Consider the following 19194-nt stretch of genomic DNA (forward strand, 5'->3'; position numbering starts at 1 on the left):
GTGTGTGTGTGTGTGAATTTATATATTAATTTTTAGCTCCCACCAATAAGTGAGAACATGTGGTATTTCTCTTTCTGTGCCTGACTCGTTTCACTTAATATAATTCTCTCAAGGTCCATTCATGTTGTTGCAAATGGCAGTATTTCATTCATTTTTATAGCTGAGTAGTATTCCATTGTGTAGATATACCACATTTTCCGTATCCACTCATCTGATGATGGACATTTGGGCTGGTTCCAACTCTTGGCTATTGTAAAGAGTGCTGCGATGAACATTGGGGAACAGGTATACCTTCGACTTGATGATTTCCATTCCTCTGGGTATATTCCCAACAGTGAGATAGCTGGGTCGTATGGTAGATCTATCTGCAATTGTTTGAGGAACCTCCATACCATTTTCCATAGAGGCTGCACTATTTTGCAGTCCCACCAACAATGTATGAGAGTTCCTTTTTCTCCGCAACCTCGCCAGCATTTATCGTTCAGGGTCTTTTGGATTTTAGCCATCCTAACTGGGGTTAGATGGTATCTCAGTGTGGTTTTGATTTGCATTTCCTGGATGCTGAGTGATGTTGAGCATTTTTTCATATGTCTGTTGGCCATTTGTATATCTTCCTTAGAGAAATGCCTACTTAGCTCTTTTGCCCATTTTTTAATTGGGTTGCTTGTTTTTTTCTTGTAAAGTTGTTTGAGTTCCTTATATATTCTGGATATTAATCCTTTGTCAGATGTATATTTTGCAAATATTTTCTCCCACTCTGTTGGTTGTCTTTTAACTCTGTTAATTGTTTCTTTTGCTGTGCAGAAGCTTTTTAGTTTGATATAATCCCATTTGTTTATTTTTCCTTTGGTTGCCCGTGCTTTTGGGGTCGTATTCATGAAGTCTGTGTCCAGTCCTATTTCCTGAAGTGTTTCTCCTATGTTTTCTTTAAGAAGTTTTATTGTTTCAGGGTGTATATTTAAATCCTTAATCCATTTTGAGTTGATTTTAGTATACAGTGAGAGGTATGGATCTAGTTTCATTCTCCTGCATATGGATATCCAGTTATCCCAGCACCATTTGCTGAAGAGGCAGTCCCTTCCCCAGTGAATAGTCTTGGTGCGTTTGTCAAAGATCAGATGGCAGTAAATGTGTGGGTTGATTTCTGGATTCTCTATTCTATTCCATTGGTCAGTGTGTCTGTTTTTATGCCAGTACCATACTGTTTTGGTTATTATAGCTTTGTAGTATAGCTTAAAGTCAGGTAGTGTTATGCCTCCAGCTTTATTTTTTTTTTTTGCTCAGCATTGCTTTGGCTATGCATGGTCTTTTATTATTCCATATAAATGTCTGCATAGTTCTTTCCATTTCTGAGAAAAATGTCTTTGGAATTTTGATGGGGATTGCATTGAATTTGTATATCACTTTGGGTAGTATGGACATTTTCACTATGTTGATTCTTCCAATCCAAGAGCATGGGATATCTTTCCATCTTCTTGTATCCTCTCTAATTTCTCTCAGCAGTGGTTTGTAGTTCTCATTATAGAGATTTTTCACCTCCTTGGTTAACTCAATTCCTAAGTATTTTATTTTTTTGGTGGCTATTGTAAATGGGCAGGCTTTCTTGATTTCTCATTCTGCATGTTCACTATTGGAGAAAAGAAATGCTACTGATTTTTGTGTGTTGATTTTGTATCCTGCTACTGTGCTGAAATCATTTATCAATTCCAAGAGTTTTTTTGTAGAGGTTTTAGGCTGTTCGATATATAGGATCATGTCATCTGCAAACAGGGACAGTTTGACTTCATCTTTTCCAATCTGGATGCCCTTTATTTCCTTCTCTTCTCTGATTGCTCTGGCTAGTACTTCCAATACTATGTTGAATAGGAGTGGTGAGAGTGGGCATCCTTGTCTAGTTCCTGTTCTTAAAGGAAAAGCTTTCAGCTTTTCCCCATTCAGGATGATATTGGCAGTGGGTTTGTCATATATGGCTTTAATTATGTTGAGATACTTTCCCTCTATACCTAACTTATAGAGGGTCTTTGGGACACCAGAATTTCTACTTGCCTTCACCTTCCTCCTGGTCCCTTATTGCAGATGTATCTGTTTGCTTCACTCAGCTGTAGGTTCCTCTCTGAGGTCAGGCTGGGTGCCTCATTTTTCTGTTCCCTTACACTTAGTAGAAAGAATGGCAAACAGTAAATGTTTAAAACTATTTACTGAACTGAACATAATACAGAAATTCATGTTGGTAATTATAAACCCAAATCATTAAGGAAAAGGTAATACATAAAACATTGTTGAAGGATTTTGTTTTCTAAGATTAAAAGTAAAGTGGGTTTTTTGCCTTCAAAGCATTCATTTACCTTTGTTTATCTGAAAATTCATTTAGGTGGATAATCCTACTCTGACTAATCAGGATCAGTGAACATACAATAAAAGCCTATTTTAACAGCTTCCCAGGAAGGTGTTAATCCTGTCCCCCAGAATAAATGTTAATAAGGATTTTCACTCTAGAGTGAATTGTTAATCTTCATAGTCAAAGACGGTTCTGACCATGCAGATACCACAGTGACTGGAAAGGTTAATGGATGATTTGCAGTTCTTTCCATGCTGAATACATAAATAATTGATTCATTGGTAGATAAGTAGAGCTATGTGCTGAGTCTGCTGTTTGTACTTCTGCTCCTGTCTCTGTGGCTTTGTCTCATTCTTGGTTCACTGTTTTGACTGAAACTGAGTTTCCCCATCTTAGGCTTCTTCTAATTTTCACAATGCATGTACAGTATGGGCATTGCTTTTTAAGAATACACAGGTACACTGCATTACTTAAAAGTTAGACAGAAAGACTGACTAGAGCTTATTGCAATACATAATACGCACGTTTTAGCTTCTATTCCCAGAAACATAGAATTTTAGTAATGGATCTGAGAGGTCATTAAATATAATGCTTTTGGTTTACAATTAAGGAACCTGAGGTAGTTCTGTTTCATTGTCAGGACGTTCTAATTGTTAAAATTGTTAAAGCATTGTATGATGCTCCTTGTTCTCCTTTCTTGAAATTTCCTGAAAACCCACTGGTTTTAGTTCCATCCTCTGAAGAACACTGAGCAGGTCTACACTCTTCCTTCTGCAGGATAGCTTTTCAAAGGTTTGGAGACAACTCTGTCTTCCCATAATTTTGTTTTGTGAGCTAAAATATTAAGTTATATTAGCCAGACTGCTCAGGTATTTCTGTTGCCTTTCTGGACAACTCTATTTTGTTATTGTTCATTTAAAAATGGAACTCCTCAGGTTTAAACCTAGTATTTGAGATATCTCAACAGCAAAGCTGTCAAAGTCTTGTCTCCACCATTCCTTCCCACCCCCCCTTTTATTTTTTTCTCTGTTGCCTGAGTGGTCATTCTGAAATACAGATATTATGATGCTGTTTCCTGTTAAAAACCTTCAGTTCGCATTGCCCAGAGGATCACAGCAAAGCTCCCTGGTGTGGTCTACAATGTCCTCTCCAATATGGCTGTGCCTGTCTCTGCAGCCTTATCCCTGCTAACATCTGTACTGCACCCAGGCTAAATGCTATGTGCAATTCCTGCATATATCTTGCTGCTGTGTTCCTGAAGTCATTGCTGTTCCTTCTACCTAGAATACCCTTTCCTTACTTCTTAACTTGAATTAGTTACATCTCCTGTATGCTTACAAAGCACCTGTGCAGACCTCTATCAAGGCACTTAATTGTAATCATCTATTTCTTTTGCTGTTTCCGCAAGAGAACCATTACTTATTTGTCTTTGTACCTCAGTGCTTAGTGTACTGATGGCACATATGAGATTACTTCAAAAAGTTCGTTGAAAAATAGAATTAAAAGATAATACAAATCTTTCCATGAACTTTTTGAAATACCTCATAGTAGAGGTTCAATAACATTTGCTGAATGAGTGAATGAATTAATTAATTCCATTTTCCAACCCAATGCACTCAGACCTGTCACTCTTAGCAAATTTTCTAACATCTTAGCTCATAAAGAGAGTCTATCAGGTATTAAATCCAATTGTCCTCCTTTTTACCACATTTATCCACATCTTTATCCACCATTCCTGTTCTTCCTCTTTCTTAAAGCAAAAGGATCCCAAACTTCTCAAGTCTATCTGCTGCCTCTAGGACTCATTTAATAATTATTTCCTGATATTTTTAATCTCCCTTTCATTGGCTGTAACTTACCCTTTGCATGCAATATGCTTGACTCTTCCACCAAAACAAAATAAAAACTTTTATTTTACTCCAATTGATCTCATTAAACTGATCCCTTAGCTTTCTTTTTCTCAGCCAAACTACATGAGAGAGCGAATACACACACTGCCTTTGCTTGTCAGTGCTCAACCTCTTTTCATCTCTCTTCTGACCCTACCATTGTGCTCTCCTCTCGCCCGATTTGTCTCTTAATAGCCAAATACAATGTCTCCTCTTCAAGCCTCATGGCATTACACATCTGGAAGGAATTTAACACTGCTCACTATGCTCACTTCTTTGAATACCCCTCCTCCCACTTGACTTCCATGACTGTATTTTTATCTATTGTTTCAATGACTGTCTACCTTTGATGATTCTCTTATCCCTTAAAAGTTCCTTTCTCAAGTTTATATCATTGACTTTCTTCTCTGCGTGCCCTTAATGAATGATCTCATTGACCTGTGGCTTCAGTTGCTATCTCTAAGGTCATCAGCCTCCATTGTTCCTGACTGGGAGATTATATTTACATTATCCACAAGAAGTCTCCATTTTTATATCCTGGAGGAATTTCAAAATAGACAAAAGTGAAAATATTGTCTATTTCTGCTTCAACATACCTACAGCTTCTATTGTCTTATCTACCCTAATGACAGGGTGCATGTATATGTATATTTAGTGTCTACTACAGAAACTTTTAATGATCTATACCACATAGATGATATGATTTTCAGTTTCCTCCATATTTATTTTAAAAATCACATGGACTGTGGGGAGATAGGGGAATTTCCAGAACCTTTAGAAGCTTGATAATACTGTAGAAGGCCAGAAGTTCCCATTTTTTCTTCAGCTTCTCTTATATGTGCTACTAAGGAGTTGGTTATGAAAGAGTTAGTTGAGAATTGACTATTCCTTTTATCTCTGAAATCAATCATGAAATAAAAGTATAAACAATCAAATTTTTATATTTCAGGTCTCTGGCTTACAAGAAGTTTCTAAAAGGCAACAGATGGATCAACTGCCTAGAATGAAAGAGAATCTAGTGAAAACGTACGTAAGTCTAGCTATATCTTTTCTTTCTAATTAATTATATTTGCATGTGAATGGTATTGACAAAACAGGTGTCTGTTATATTTTGTAAGTTGAACTTCTAGATTTTATAGCAACAGTATAAAATAGCAGATGTTAAGAGAAGTTAAAGAAGTTTATAATCTCTGTTCACTATTTATACACATTATTTTAGATCTCAAAAACATTTTTGTTCCTTGCTGTGGATTAAATGTCCTTCAAAACACATTGAAACTTAATCTCCATTGTAACAGTATTAAGAGGGTGGGAAATCCTATTATGGTAATTGAAAAGCAGGTGTTCTTTAAGGTGATTAGATTGTGAGGACCTGCCTTAATGAATGGATTGATCCATTCATGTAATAATGAGTTGATGGCTTAATGTGTGGTCATGAGTGTGGTGCCAATGGCTTTATAAGGAGAGCGAGTGAGTGGGTTCACTCTCTTGCTCAGCCCATTTTTGCCATATGATACCCTGCATTGCTGTAGAAGGAGGCCCTCACTAGATGTGTTTCCTCAACTTGAAATTTCCCAGCCTCTGAAACTGTATAATTTTCATTTATTTATAAATTACCCAGTTTCAGGTATTCTGTTATAAGCAACAGAAACGGACTAATACAGTCCTCAAACATGATTAATATCTTATTTTTTAAACTAAAACATACTGTACCCAAGGAGAGCTTAAACTACACCATTAACAATTATATAAATACAATTAAAGTGTCAGCCTTAACCTTTTTAGTGAGGAAAAATCTTCATCGCAGTGGACACTGAAATAAATGTAGATACCAAAGAAGTTTAAACTTCACTTCCTATGTAAACAAAATCGGTTTAGGATACATAAAGAACAGGAATGTTTTGTGGATTTTACACAATTTTTCCTGGTCCTGTACTAAGTACAGAAGAATTACTCAGGCAGCCCTTGTCTTATGTAACCTTAGCGCAGTAGGGAAATATACTCATATATAACTTAACACTACAGAAAATTAAACCAAGATATAAATTAGCTGTAAGTCAGAATCTTTTTCAAATACAGATTTAGGTAAGAGGCACTCAAGTATATGCAATATAGAAAATTTCTTTGGTGAAGATTAATGAGGTAGCAACATATTGTTCAGTATTTGGCTGGATGGATCAAGTGGACTATTCTTGCTCAAATAGTCATAAATGTTTAAAATTATAATTCATTATATTTATGCATTTTCATATTGGAAATATAATATAGTTTAAATATTAAAGTAAATTTTGATGAAGAACTTTCCTGTAAAAAACTATTATACCACTGTGCTGGGGTCCCCAAGATCACTCCCATGTACAGTGACTCACTAGAAAAACTCACAGGGATCATCATGTTTTGTACTCATGGCTAAGATTTATTACAGTGGAAGGATACAAAGCAAAATCAACAAAGGGAAAAGGCACATAGGACAAAGTCTGAGAAAACTAGGTGCAGGCTTCTAAAAGTTCTCTCTGAGTAGAGTCACACAGGACACACTTAATTCTTCCAGCAACAAGCTGTGACAAGTATGGACATGAAGTTTTTCTACCAGGGAAGCTCATTAAATACTTAGCATCCCAGGTTTTTATTCGGAGCAGGTCACATCTGCATCCTCTGCCTAACGTGTACCAAAATTCCAGATTCCCAGAAGGAAACCAGGTGTTCAATATAAACCATATTGTTTGTACAAACATTATAGGCGCAGAAAGCCAGTCTTATCATTTAGGAAAGGTTTTATATCAGTGTAGAGAACTGTTTACCAATAAGTTCCCAGACCCCAGCCAAGGGCCAACCTCACAAGCAGGCTTTTCCAAGGACAGCAGTCTCAAGCCTGCTTTGTTAACTCTTTTCTGCACAACCACCCTAAATAATTATTTATTTTTACATTTATCTTCCAGTTCAAATATTTTTTTAAAAGATATCACTTCTCTAATTCAAATTTGCTGAAATAGTGCAGGGGGAAATATTTTGAAAATAAAAATAAAACTTCATTCTAACCATATGAGTATATTACCACACATACATATATGTATCGCTAGACTATAGGTCTGTGAGTGCAGTTTGGTTTTCCATTGAATACTGTTATAGGTTGGATCTCTCAGGGAGTAAATTCTGAAATGGGAATAGCAACACAGGAAATTTATTATGGAGCATTCTTAGGATCCATACCTGCTGGAGAAAAGAAGGAACCAGGTTTGGGCAGAGGGAGTAGGGCTATAGTGCAGCCGCATGTACCAAGCAGATTCATCCATGACCTAGGGGTAGGCTTTTCCTTCCTCTAGTGGGATGCCCTAGACCCTTAGAATTGGATCCCCTGTTTATCATGTCCTCTGCAGGTCATGCCTAATGTACTTGTCTACTTATTGTAAAAATCGGTCAAGTTAGTACTAAAGGACACCCAGGTAGACCACCTAGGTGCCAAAGCCATTCCTTCTTGCCCCCTTATGTAGCAGCAGGTGTGCATCATGCTGATGATCAGCTTGTCTGTGGGACCCTCATGACACGTCTGAGCTGAGTTTGAGGTGTTGGTGCACAGAGATGGACAACACAGTCTGGGACACCTGCTCATCATCTGGCTTATACCCTCCAGCACTGCTTGAGCTTTATCTCAGATCAAGTTTCCATCCTTGATAAAACCTAATGTTGAATACAGTGCCTGGCAGAAAGTGGTGTTTAGTAATTTTGGAATAAATTCATGAATAAATGGATGGTCAAACAAATGGATAAAAATCCCTTCACTTTCTGAAACTATAAATAACCAAATTATTCATCTAACAGAAACATTTCTATATACCTATTTTATTAGTCCATTTTGTGTTGCTGTAACAGACTACCTGAGACTGGGTAATTTATAAGAACAGAGCTTTATTTGGTTTACACTTCTGGGACAGCTGCATCTGGTGCAGGCCTTAGGCTGCTTCTATTCATGGTAGAAAGCAGCAGGCAGCCAGCAGGTACAAGCCAATTCCATGGTGAGAGGAAGCAAGAGAGAGAGGGAGGAGCCAGGTTCTTTTAAACAACCAGCTCTCACAGGAACTAATAGAGCAAGAACTCACTCACTACCCCCACTCCCCAGAGAGAGCATTAATCCATTCATGAGGGATCTACTCCCATGATCCAAACAGCTCCCAATACTGCCACATTGGGGATCAATTTCCACATGAGTTCTTAGAGGACAGTACATACAAACTCCATCACCTGTGTATTAATCCTTTTCTGTTGCTCATAACAAAACACATAGAACTGGGTATTTTGTAAAGGAAAAGAAATTTATTGCCTACAGTTTGGGAAGCTAGGAAGTCGAAAGTCCTGGGAACACATCTGGTGAGGGTCTTGGTGGTAGTGACAGTGATGCAGTGTCACCTCTCCCAGGGTGATGGAGATGCAAAGGATTACTCAAAGCCCATTTCTCCTGAGTAGTGAGAGGCCCAAAGCAGTTACCCCCAGCAGGAATTCTTTCCAGAGCAGAAAGATCCCGGGAGTAACCCTGAATCAGGTCTCTCTCTGTTTTTATTCTCCATGCAAGAATATTACAGAAAAGGAACACAGGTGGTTACAAAAAGAACAATGAGATAATCGTCGTACTTTCCCATCATAAGGTTTAGCTGCACCAAGGACATCTGCCCTTAGAGCCAGCATTTTTGCTGTGTTACAATTTTTTTTATCTACAATAGAGACTTTAGTCCTGGGAAAGTTTTCTGCTTTTCCCAAGCTTAGCATTTCTATGTGCAATTCTAAAAAGTTAAGCTATACCTTAAACTACAGGGCCTTGGCCTTGCTAAAACTAAGGGTTCTCACCCTACTAGGCTACAACCTATGCTAAAGGGCTTTGACCCTTCTAAAAACTAAGGACTGTGGTCTTACTAAGCTATAAGTTAGGCTCTGTGAAATACTTGTGCTTATAAATGTTGGTATCCTCCACAATGCGGGTATCACACTGTGAAATCATGAGCAGAGAGAGGTTAACTTCCTCATTCATTCTCCTTTTAAAGCCCTCCAAAACACACCCATGACTACCATTTTTAATCTGTTCACTATGACATGGTCCTACAATCAAATAACCTCTTCAAGGCCCCACTTTTCAATTACCATAATAGGATTTCCCACTCTCAACAGTTACAATGGGGATTAAGTTTTGAGGGGACAGTCAACCCAGGGCAACCTGTAATCTCCCAAATTAGTTATATACAACTGGTACTACCTTAAAGTATTGTTTTTCTGAGTTACCAACTTAATTCTAGAAGTTAGTATCCTTCTTTTGTTGATGATTCAAATTTGAGTTTTAAAACCAAGTTTTGGTGTTAGGCATCTCATAGAAGGAGGATATCCAAATGGCCAATGGCCATATGAAAAGGTACTCAACAATACTACTCATCAGCAGAATGCAAATTAAAATTATCAGACAGACCCATAAATCTTCAAGACTGATGACTCCAAGTGTTATCAAGGATGTGGAGGAATAGAGGACTCTCATTAGGAGTGTAAATTTATACAACCACTTTGGAATACTGTTTAGAATTATTTTGTATATTTATCTGATCATACATTTTCTCTATGACCCTATGATTCTATTCCTAGTTATATATCTAACAGAATAGCACATACAGTTGCACCAAAATACCTGTATGGGAATTTTCCTAGCAGCTTTTCTTTTAACAGTCCAGAAATGAAAGGAACCTAAATGTCCATTAGTAGTGGAATGGGTAAAATGGATAAAAATTATACACACACACATACGAGTTTGTGGAAAATGGAATTAAAAGATTATACAAATTTTTCCATGAACTTTTTGAAGCAATAAAAACAGACTACAGTTCACACAACATTATGGATAATTCTCACAGTGTTGGGTGAAAGAGGTCAAAAATGAAAGAATATGTACAATATGATTCCATTCATATAAAATTCAAAGACAGGCAAAACTAAGTTCAATAGTTCTGACTCCTGTCGAAAGACAGGATAGTAATTATCAATAGGAAGGTGAAAGGGAAAAATGATTGGGAGAGGCATTAGGGGGTCTTCCAGTATAACGGCAATATTCTATTTATTGACCTGAGTAGTGATTATGAGTATTTGCTTTATTATAACTCATGGAACTGTACATTTATGTTTTGTGCACTTTTCTATATATGTGTTTACGTAAAATGTTTTTAAAATTAAGTTTTAGTGGCTTTTAATGTTTGCTTTGGTTAATATTCTCATATGTACTAATATTAAAATTTGTAATTTTCCTAATGTTCAGAATAAATCAGAGCATTAGAAAATGCCCATTTAAAAGTTAAATTCTATTTAAGGATCCGTCTAAGAGGGATAGCGCCTGATTGAATATTAACTATTATATTCCTACTGTATGGGATCATGGCCACAAATGAGCAAGATATCTATACTGCTGTTAAAAGATATATTTTAGAGATTCTTACATATACTTATTTTTTTAAAAGGCCCTTTAAGATAAATAGGAGAAGTAGTCTCTTTAGGATGTATTTTGGAAGTTCCTGAAAAATTCTAGACAAGTTAATAGGTGACTTTATTGACTGTGACCCATGGCATGTATTAAATATGAAAAATCATATTCCAGCAAGCAAGAAACTTAAAGCTGATTCCACAGCAGTGGTTCCTAAAAGTAGCAAACTGTAAAACTTACCTTTTTCTTTAGTGTGCAGCTTCATTTTTTTCCCGCTTATGAAGAGTTTTAGAGTGATTAAAGGTCCTAGAGGAAGAAAATAACAAAACAGTCTTTAGTGCCCTGAAATGAAAGCACCTGAGGGAAATTGATCCTAGGACCCATTAAGAGACAGATCATTAGGCGAACTTTCTTTTGATAAGAAAAGCAGCTAGTAGAGAAAATACAACCAAAATAATCAACTCGAAGAGGATAATTCAATAAATTATTATGGATATTATGAAGTTGCAAAAATTACATTCTAGGAGAATACATAACTAACATGGAAAAGTGCTTATCTGGAATAGTAAATAAAAATGACAATATTAAATAGTATAGTGGGGTTATGGAGATTTCTGTCTGTACCTAAATATTTAAAATACTAAATATTTTCTGTAAGAATATGTATACCATGTAATAATCTCTGTTACATTATACTAAAAGAGAAAAATCAAGAGAAAGTCTATCTACTGGGTAGGCTATGGAAGTCATCATGTCAAAATAGCAGGGTAAATGTTTGTGTAACTAATACAGTACAGTATTTTTAAAAATAGAAGCCAGGTGGTAAATAAAAATTGGCATTGGCTTTGAAGCAGATAGATAAATCAATTTTTGCCTCCACCACTTATTATTTAATGTGGCTTTCTGTAAGTAACTGCTCTCAGACTCATTTTACTTACCTATAAAATGTGGATGATGAAACACAAATTGAAAGGTTGGTATGAGAATTAGAGATTATTAAAAAAATCCCTAGTTCAATATGCATTAGCTATTCTCATTACTCTTCAACATTTAGTACATTATTAAATATAAAGAATCAGCAAAATAACAAGGTATTAATTTGTGAGGAGAAAAAATACGTACAAGGTACTTCAAAAAGTTCATGGGAAGATTCACGTTATCTTTTAATTCTATTTTTCCGCGAACTTTCTGAAATATATTCTCATATGACAATAATTTGAAACTGCAAGTGACAAATCTACAACACTGTTATGCTAACAAAATTGTGCAAAAGGCTTAGCCACCACCATTTGTTTTAAAACCACAGTACCCAGTGGTGTAAAATTATTTCCAAACTTTGTTTGTTGACTGGTTGACCGTAATTGATACCGTATTGTGACTCAGTATATCCACATATATTTATATATAACTAAAACAATTCATGAAATAATACTTACCCTTACTATGTGTGATGCATGCTATTTCATCTTCTGTTCCATTTATTTTTATATTGCTATTGTAATTCACTAAATCAATTCACTAGTGAATTGCATTTTACACTTTGCAAAACACTGCTCCAAAAGACATCTAGTATTTTAAGTGATGTTCCTCAGCTTTGTGATTAGTGTCACCATGTCAGTGAGATCTTTTAGGATTGGGTCATATTTAGGAAGCTACTTCAAACATCCTTAATAAAAAAGCATTTAGTAGAGCAAATAATATCTATAATGAACTATCAGTTAACTATGATATTTTACTAATCAGTTAAATATGATATAATTGAATGATTGTGGTTAATTCTACATTACACCAGAAGATGAAATTATTCTCAAATATCATCATTGAACTAAAAAAAAATTTTAAATTCCCACAGCACATTTGGAAAATATTTTTCATTGAGATATAATTCATATACCCCAAAATTCACCCTTTTAAAGTGTACAACTCAATGATTTTTAGTATGTTCACAAGCTTGTGCAGCATCACCACTAATTCCAGAATATTTTCATAACCCTGAAATGAAACCCCATACCCATTAGCAGTCAGTCCCCATTCCTCCCTCCCCCGACCCCTGGCAATCACCAATCTACTTTATGCTATTCTTGTTATTTCATATAGATGGAAGCATACAATACGTAGCCATTTGTGTCTGACTTCTGTCATTTAGCGTATTTCTAGTTCATCTATGTTGGAGCATGTATCAGTACTTTATTCCTATTTGTAGCTGAATAATATTCCAGTTTTTGGCTATACCACATTTTGTTTATCAGATCACCAGTTGATGGACATTTGGGTTGTTTACACCTTTTTACTATTATGAATAATTCTGTGGTGAACACTCCTATACAAGTATTGTGTGTTTGTTTTCAGTTCTCTTATGTATATGCCTAGGGATGGAATTGCTGGGTCAATTCCATTCTGCTTATCTTTTTGAGGAACTGCCAGGCTGTTTTCCAAAGTAGCTGTACCATTTTATATTTTCACCAGGAATGTATGAGGGTTCCAATTTCTTTACATCCTTGTCAACAGTTCATTTGTTAAAAGTTTTAGCTGTCCTAGTGATGTTGGCCATTTCTTTATCTTCTTTGGAGAAATGTCTATTTAAGTCCTTTGCCTAGTTTTAAATTGGGTTGTCTTTATGATGTTGCATTGTAAGAGTTCTTTATATATTCTGGGTACTAGACCTTATAAGACACATGATTTGCAAATATTTTACCCATTCAATGGGTTGTCTTTTTACTTTCTTGATGGTATTTTTTAAAGCACAAAAGTTTTAAATTTTGATGAAGTCCAATTGATCTGCTCTTTCTTGGTTGCTTGTGCTTAGATGTCATATCTAAGAAGACATTCCCTAAACCATGAACGTGGAGATTTATGCCTATGTTTTATTCTAAGAGTTTTATAGTTTTAGCTCCCTTTTGGTGCATTTTTTTAATTAATTAATTTTTTATTGGTTATAAGTATTAATGAGATACAAAGCTGACTGTCACCCATTGTGCCCGAGATGTGAAGGCCAGATCCATACTGGCAGCATGCACCTTACCACAAATTGTGTTTGTACACCAGGTGCCCCACCCAATTATCCTCCACCTCTCTCCCCCTTCTGATGCATTTTGAGTTAATTTTTGTGTGAGGTAGGGGTCCAATTTCTGTCTTTTGCATGTGTCTCTTTAGTTGTCTCAGAACCATTTGTTGAAAAGACTTTTTGTCTTCAATTGCATTGTCTTGGTACCCTTGTCAAAAATTAATTGACCTTAAACACATGGGTCTATTTTTAGAGTCTTGGTTGTATTCTATTTATCTATAATTTATTCTTTATGCTAATGGCATACTGTCCTGATAACTCTAACTTTTTAGTAAGTTTTGAAATAAAAAAGTGCAAGCACTCCGAATTTATTGTTTTGGATATTCAGGACCCCTTTTATTTTTGTATGAATTTTAAAACCAGCCTGTCAAGTTTTTCACGAAAAGAAGCTGATATTTTGATGGAGATTGTGTTGAATCTGTAGATAACTTTGGGTAGTATTCCATCTTAACAATATTAAGTCTTCTAATCCATGAATAAGGAATGTCTTTCTATTTTGGGGGTCTTCTTTAATTTCTTTCAATGATGTTTTATAGTTTTCAGTGTACAAATAATATATTTATTTGGGTACATGTATTTATTAATATTTTATACTTTTTGATACTATTTAAAATGGAATTATGTTCTCAATTTCATTTTATGACTTTATTGCTGGTATCTAGTAATGCAGTTGATTCTTGTATATTGATCTTATATCCAGGAACCTCGAGGAACTTGTTTATTAGATCTAATAAGTGTGTGTGTGTATTTCTTAGTATTTTCTGTATACAAGATCATGTCACCTGCAATTAGAGATGGTTTTTTTAACTTCTTCCTTTTCAGTATGGATGTCTCTCATTTATTTATTTTTTTGTCTGACTAACCTAGAGAGAAGCTCCCATACAATGCTGAATAGAAGAATTAATAGTGAACATCCTTAACTTATTTCTGATCTTGGAGGGAAAGCTTTCAGTCTTTATATCAAGCATATTATTAGCTATAGATTTTTTCATACAAGCCTGTAATCAGCTTTAGTGCCTAGAGGTAAATTTATAACTGTAAATATCTATATTTTTAAAAAGGAAGAATTTCAAATCGATAATCTAATCTTCTACCTTAAGAAACTTGTAAAAGAAGACCAAATCAAAGCCAAAGCAAGCAGAAGCAAAAGAAAAGGATAATATTTGCCTCATAGAATAAGTTGGGAAGTGTTCACTCCTATTTGATTTTTATGAAGAGTTAATGAAGTATTCATTTTATGTATATAATTATATAATTTTCTTTTTTTAGTATTTGGTAGAATTTGCCACTGAAGCTATCTGCTCCTGGTCTTGGTGGTTGCCCTGGGTATTACAATTAACATCTTAATTTATAATAATCTAATCTTAATTTATAATAATAAATTTTAGATAAAAACGAACTTAATATCAGTAGTGTATCAAAACTTTTCTCCTCTATGGCTCCATTCCTTCCTCCTTACTTGTGCAGTTATTGTCATGCAAATTACTGTTGTATATATATTTTGTTTCCATAAACAGATTTATAATTATTGGTTTATGCAGTTATTATTTAAATCACTTAGGAGATTAAAGAAGGATTACAAACAATAAATATATTTATACTTTCTTTTATGTTTATCTATGTGAGTACCTTTACCAGTTTTCTTTATTTCTTTTTGTCAATTTGCATTACTACTAATGTCCTTTCATTTCAATTTGAAGGACTCTCTTTAGTATATCTTGTAGGACAGGTCTGCTAGTGATGAATTTCTTCAGTTTTTGTTTAGTTGGGAATGTCTTAGTTTCTCTTTTATTTTAAAAGGATAGTTTTGTTGCATATAGAATTCTTATTTATAATCTTTTTCTTTCAGCACTTTGAATATTTTATCCCACTGCCTTTCAGGCCTTCATAGTTTCTGATGAGGAATCAGTTGTCAATCTTATTGAGGATTTCTGTACATACTGAGTTGCTTCTTTATATCTGCTTTCAAGATTCTCCTTTTATCTTTTGGTAGTTTGACTGTGATGTGTCTGAATGTCGATCTCTTTGTGTTTGTCCTTTTTGGAAGTTGGTGAACTTCTTCGATTTGCACATTAATGTTTTCTATCAAATTTGGGGAATTTTCAGCCATTAATTTTCAAATATTTTTTCTGCCCTTCTCTCCCCTCTCCTTCTGGGACATCGTTATACATATGTTGGTATGTTTGATAGTATTCCATAGGTCTTTGAGGCTCTGTTCATTTTTATTTATTGTCTGTTGCTCAAACTTGATCATCTTAATTGATGTATCTTTAACTTCACTGATTCTTCAACCTGCTCCAATCTGCTGTTGAACTCCTCTATTGAATTCTTCATTTCACTTATTTTTCAGTTCAAGAATGTCTATTTGGTTTGTCTTTGTAATTTCTATCTTTTATATTGATATTCTTTATGTGGAGAGACACCATTCTCATACTTTCCTCTAGTTCTTTAGATGTGATTTCCTTTAGTTTTTTGAACATATTTATTTTAAGTGGATTTAAATTATTTGTATAATAAGTCGAACTTCTGGACTTCCTCAGTGAAAGTTTTAATTGATTGGATTTTTTCTTGTGTAAGAGCCATAATATCTTGTAATGTTTTGTTGAAAACTGAACTTTTTAAATAATATAATGTGGCCACTCTGTATATCAAATTCTTTCACCTACCCAGGGTTTGTTGTTGTAGCTTTTTGTTGTTGTTGTTTGTTTAGTGACTTTTCTAAAATAATTCTGTAAAGTCTGTAATTCTTTGTCATGTGTGGCCACCGAAGTCTCTGCTGAGTTAGCTTAGTGGTCAGCTAATGACTGGGCAGAGATTTCTTTAAATGCCTGAAATAAGTAGGTCTCCCAGCCTCTCCTGAGGGGTTGTATGTGTGTGCATTGGGACATACCTTCAACGTTCAGCCAGGAAAATTACAACTCTACCTCAGCCTTCACTTACTGCTTGTGTGGAGCCTCAAGATCAGCCAGAGGCAAGAGCTTAGGACCTTCTCAGGTCTTTCCTGAGTATGCACACAGACCTATATATGCACACAGTTACACATGTGCGTGACCTTCTAGATTATGATGGAGCTTATCAATGCTAATTTCCAAGCTTTTCCTTTTAAGTTTCCTGGTTAGCTTATTTTTTGCTTTAAATTTTATATGAACTGACTGAGGCAGCTATGAAATTAAATAATACCTTCAAATTGTTTTAGCAAATGCCCCTAGGGAAAAGACTTTTCACATTCCAAGTCGGATCGAATAAATACAGCTTTGTGAGTGGGTCTTTCAGGTAATCACCAGATTATTTAAATAATGGAAATTCTTTGGGAATGAATGAGACTTTAAAAGAGCTCCAATCCCATTTTGTTCCCTATGTTGCCTGCCAGGCTACTGGTTTTCACTGTGATTGTGGGCTGTTGATTTTCAAGGCTACCACAGAGCTGGAGAAGGGATTTGGGATGGGGACAGTGAATAGGAATAAAGCAAGTTAAAATGCTACAAAGCTCAGTGTTCTTACTGAGTTTCAGCTATTTTTTTTTTAATATACATTCTTCAGGATTACTGTAAACCTTTGGTTAATTTCTAGAGTTGTGAAAAAGTTGACCGTTTTTGCCAACTTCTCATTGCTTTTATGGAGGAGAGGATTTTTCTCCTTCATAAAGTAAGGGTAAAATGACAGGTTCTTACCCTGTCATTTTTGCTGACATTATTACCAGATCAGGTTCTTCAGTTGCAAAGTCATAGAAGTGAACAACATACCTAGCAGTAAAACAAGCAATGCTTTATTTTTAAAGGGAAGAGAACTTATTGTTTCAGAGTGTATATTTAATTGTTTAATCCATTTTGAGTTGATTTTGGTATATGGGGAGAGGTATGGGTCTGGTTCCATTCTCCTGCATATGGATATCCAGTTTTCCAAGCACCACTTGCTGAAGAGGCAGTCTCTTCCCCAGTGTAAACTTGGTGCCTTTGTCAAAGATCAGATAGCTGTAGGTATATGGGTTGATTTCTGGATTCTCTATTCTATTCCATTGATCCATATGTCTGTTTTTATGCCAGTACCATGCTGTTTTGATTATTATAGTTTTGTAGTATTAAGTCAGGTAGTGTTATGCCTCCAGCTTTATTTTTTTTGCTCAGCATTGCTTTGGCTATTCCTGGTCTTTTGTTATTCCATATAAATGTTAGGATAGTTTTTTCCATTTCAGAGAAAAATGTCATTGGAATTTTGATGCGGATTGCATTGAATTTGTAGATCACTTTGGGCAGTATGGACATTTTCACAATGTTAATTCTTCCAATCCAAGAGCATGGGATATCTTTCCATCTTCTTGTGTCCTCTTTAATTTCTCTCAACAGTGGTTTGTAGTTCTTATTGTAGAGATTTTTCACATCCTTGCTTAACTTTATTCCTAAGTATTTTATTTTTTGGTGGCTATTGTAACTGAGCTAGCTTTCTTGATTTCTTTTTCTGCATGTTCACTCAACAGTATAGAAATGCTACTGATTTAAACAATTAACAGAGTTAAAAGACAACCAACAGAATGGGAGAAAATATTTGCAAAATATACATCTGACAAAGGATTAATATCCAGAATATACAAAGAACTCAAACAACTTTACAGCAAAAAAACAAGTAACCCAATTAAAAAATGGGCAAAGGAGCTGAATAGGCATTTCTCAAAGGAAGATATGCAAATGCCAAAGACACATGAAAAAATGCTCAACATCACTCAGCATTCAGGAAATGCAAATCAAAACCACACTGAGACACCATCTCACTCCAGTTAGGATAGCTAATATCCAGAAGACTGAGAATGATAAATGCTGATGAGGTTGCAGAGAAAAAGGAACTCTCATACACTGTTGGTGGGACTGCAAAATGGTTCAACCTTTATGGAAAATGGTTTGGAGGTTCCTCAAACAATTACAGATAGATCTACTATATGACCCAGCTATTCCACTGCTGGGAATATACCCAGAGGAATGGAAATCTTTAGGTCAAAGGGATAACTGTAGTCTAATGTTTATTGTAGCACTATTTACAATAGCCAAGAGTTGGAACCAGCCCAAATGTTCATCATCAGATGAGTGGATACAGAAAATGTGGTAGATCTACACAAAGGAATTCTAATCTCCTATAAAAAAGAATGAAATACTACCATTTGCAGCAACATAGATGGACTTAGAAAAAATTATATTAAATGAAATAAGTCAGGCACAGAAAGAGAAATATCACATGTTCTCACTTATTTGTGGGAGCTAAAAATAAATACATACACAAACAAATGGGGGGGCAGGGAAGAAGACACAACATTCACAATTCCTTGAACTTGTTAAGACAAGTGAACAGATGTGATGTTGATGGGCGGGAGAGGGGGAGGAAGGGGTGAGGGAGGAATCAGTAAAGGGACAAGAAAATCAACTACATTGTATATTAATAAAATAAAATAAGTAAATAAATAAAATAAATG

The 19194-nt window shown here is 35.2% G+C and overlaps 1 protein-coding gene across 1 annotated transcript in view; it reads left to right on the top strand.

Annotated features, from left to right (window-relative positions):
* CCDC169 (coiled-coil domain containing 169) overlaps positions 1 to 19194 on the top strand; it is a 63244-nt gene that overhangs the window by 42123 nt on the left and 1927 nt on the right. Inside the window, exon 7 of the mRNA XM_063103438.1 lies at positions 5177 to 5253. Within this exon, the coding sequence (XP_062959508.1) occupies positions 5177 to 5253 (77 nt within the window). The remainder of the gene's footprint in view (positions 1 to 5176; positions 5254 to 19194) is intronic.

Source organism: Cynocephalus volans, chromosome 7 (genome assembly GCF_027409185.1).
Source record: "Cynocephalus volans isolate mCynVol1 chromosome 7, mCynVol1.pri, whole genome shotgun sequence".
NCBI lineage: Eukaryota > Metazoa > Chordata > Mammalia > Dermoptera > Cynocephalidae > Cynocephalus > Cynocephalus volans.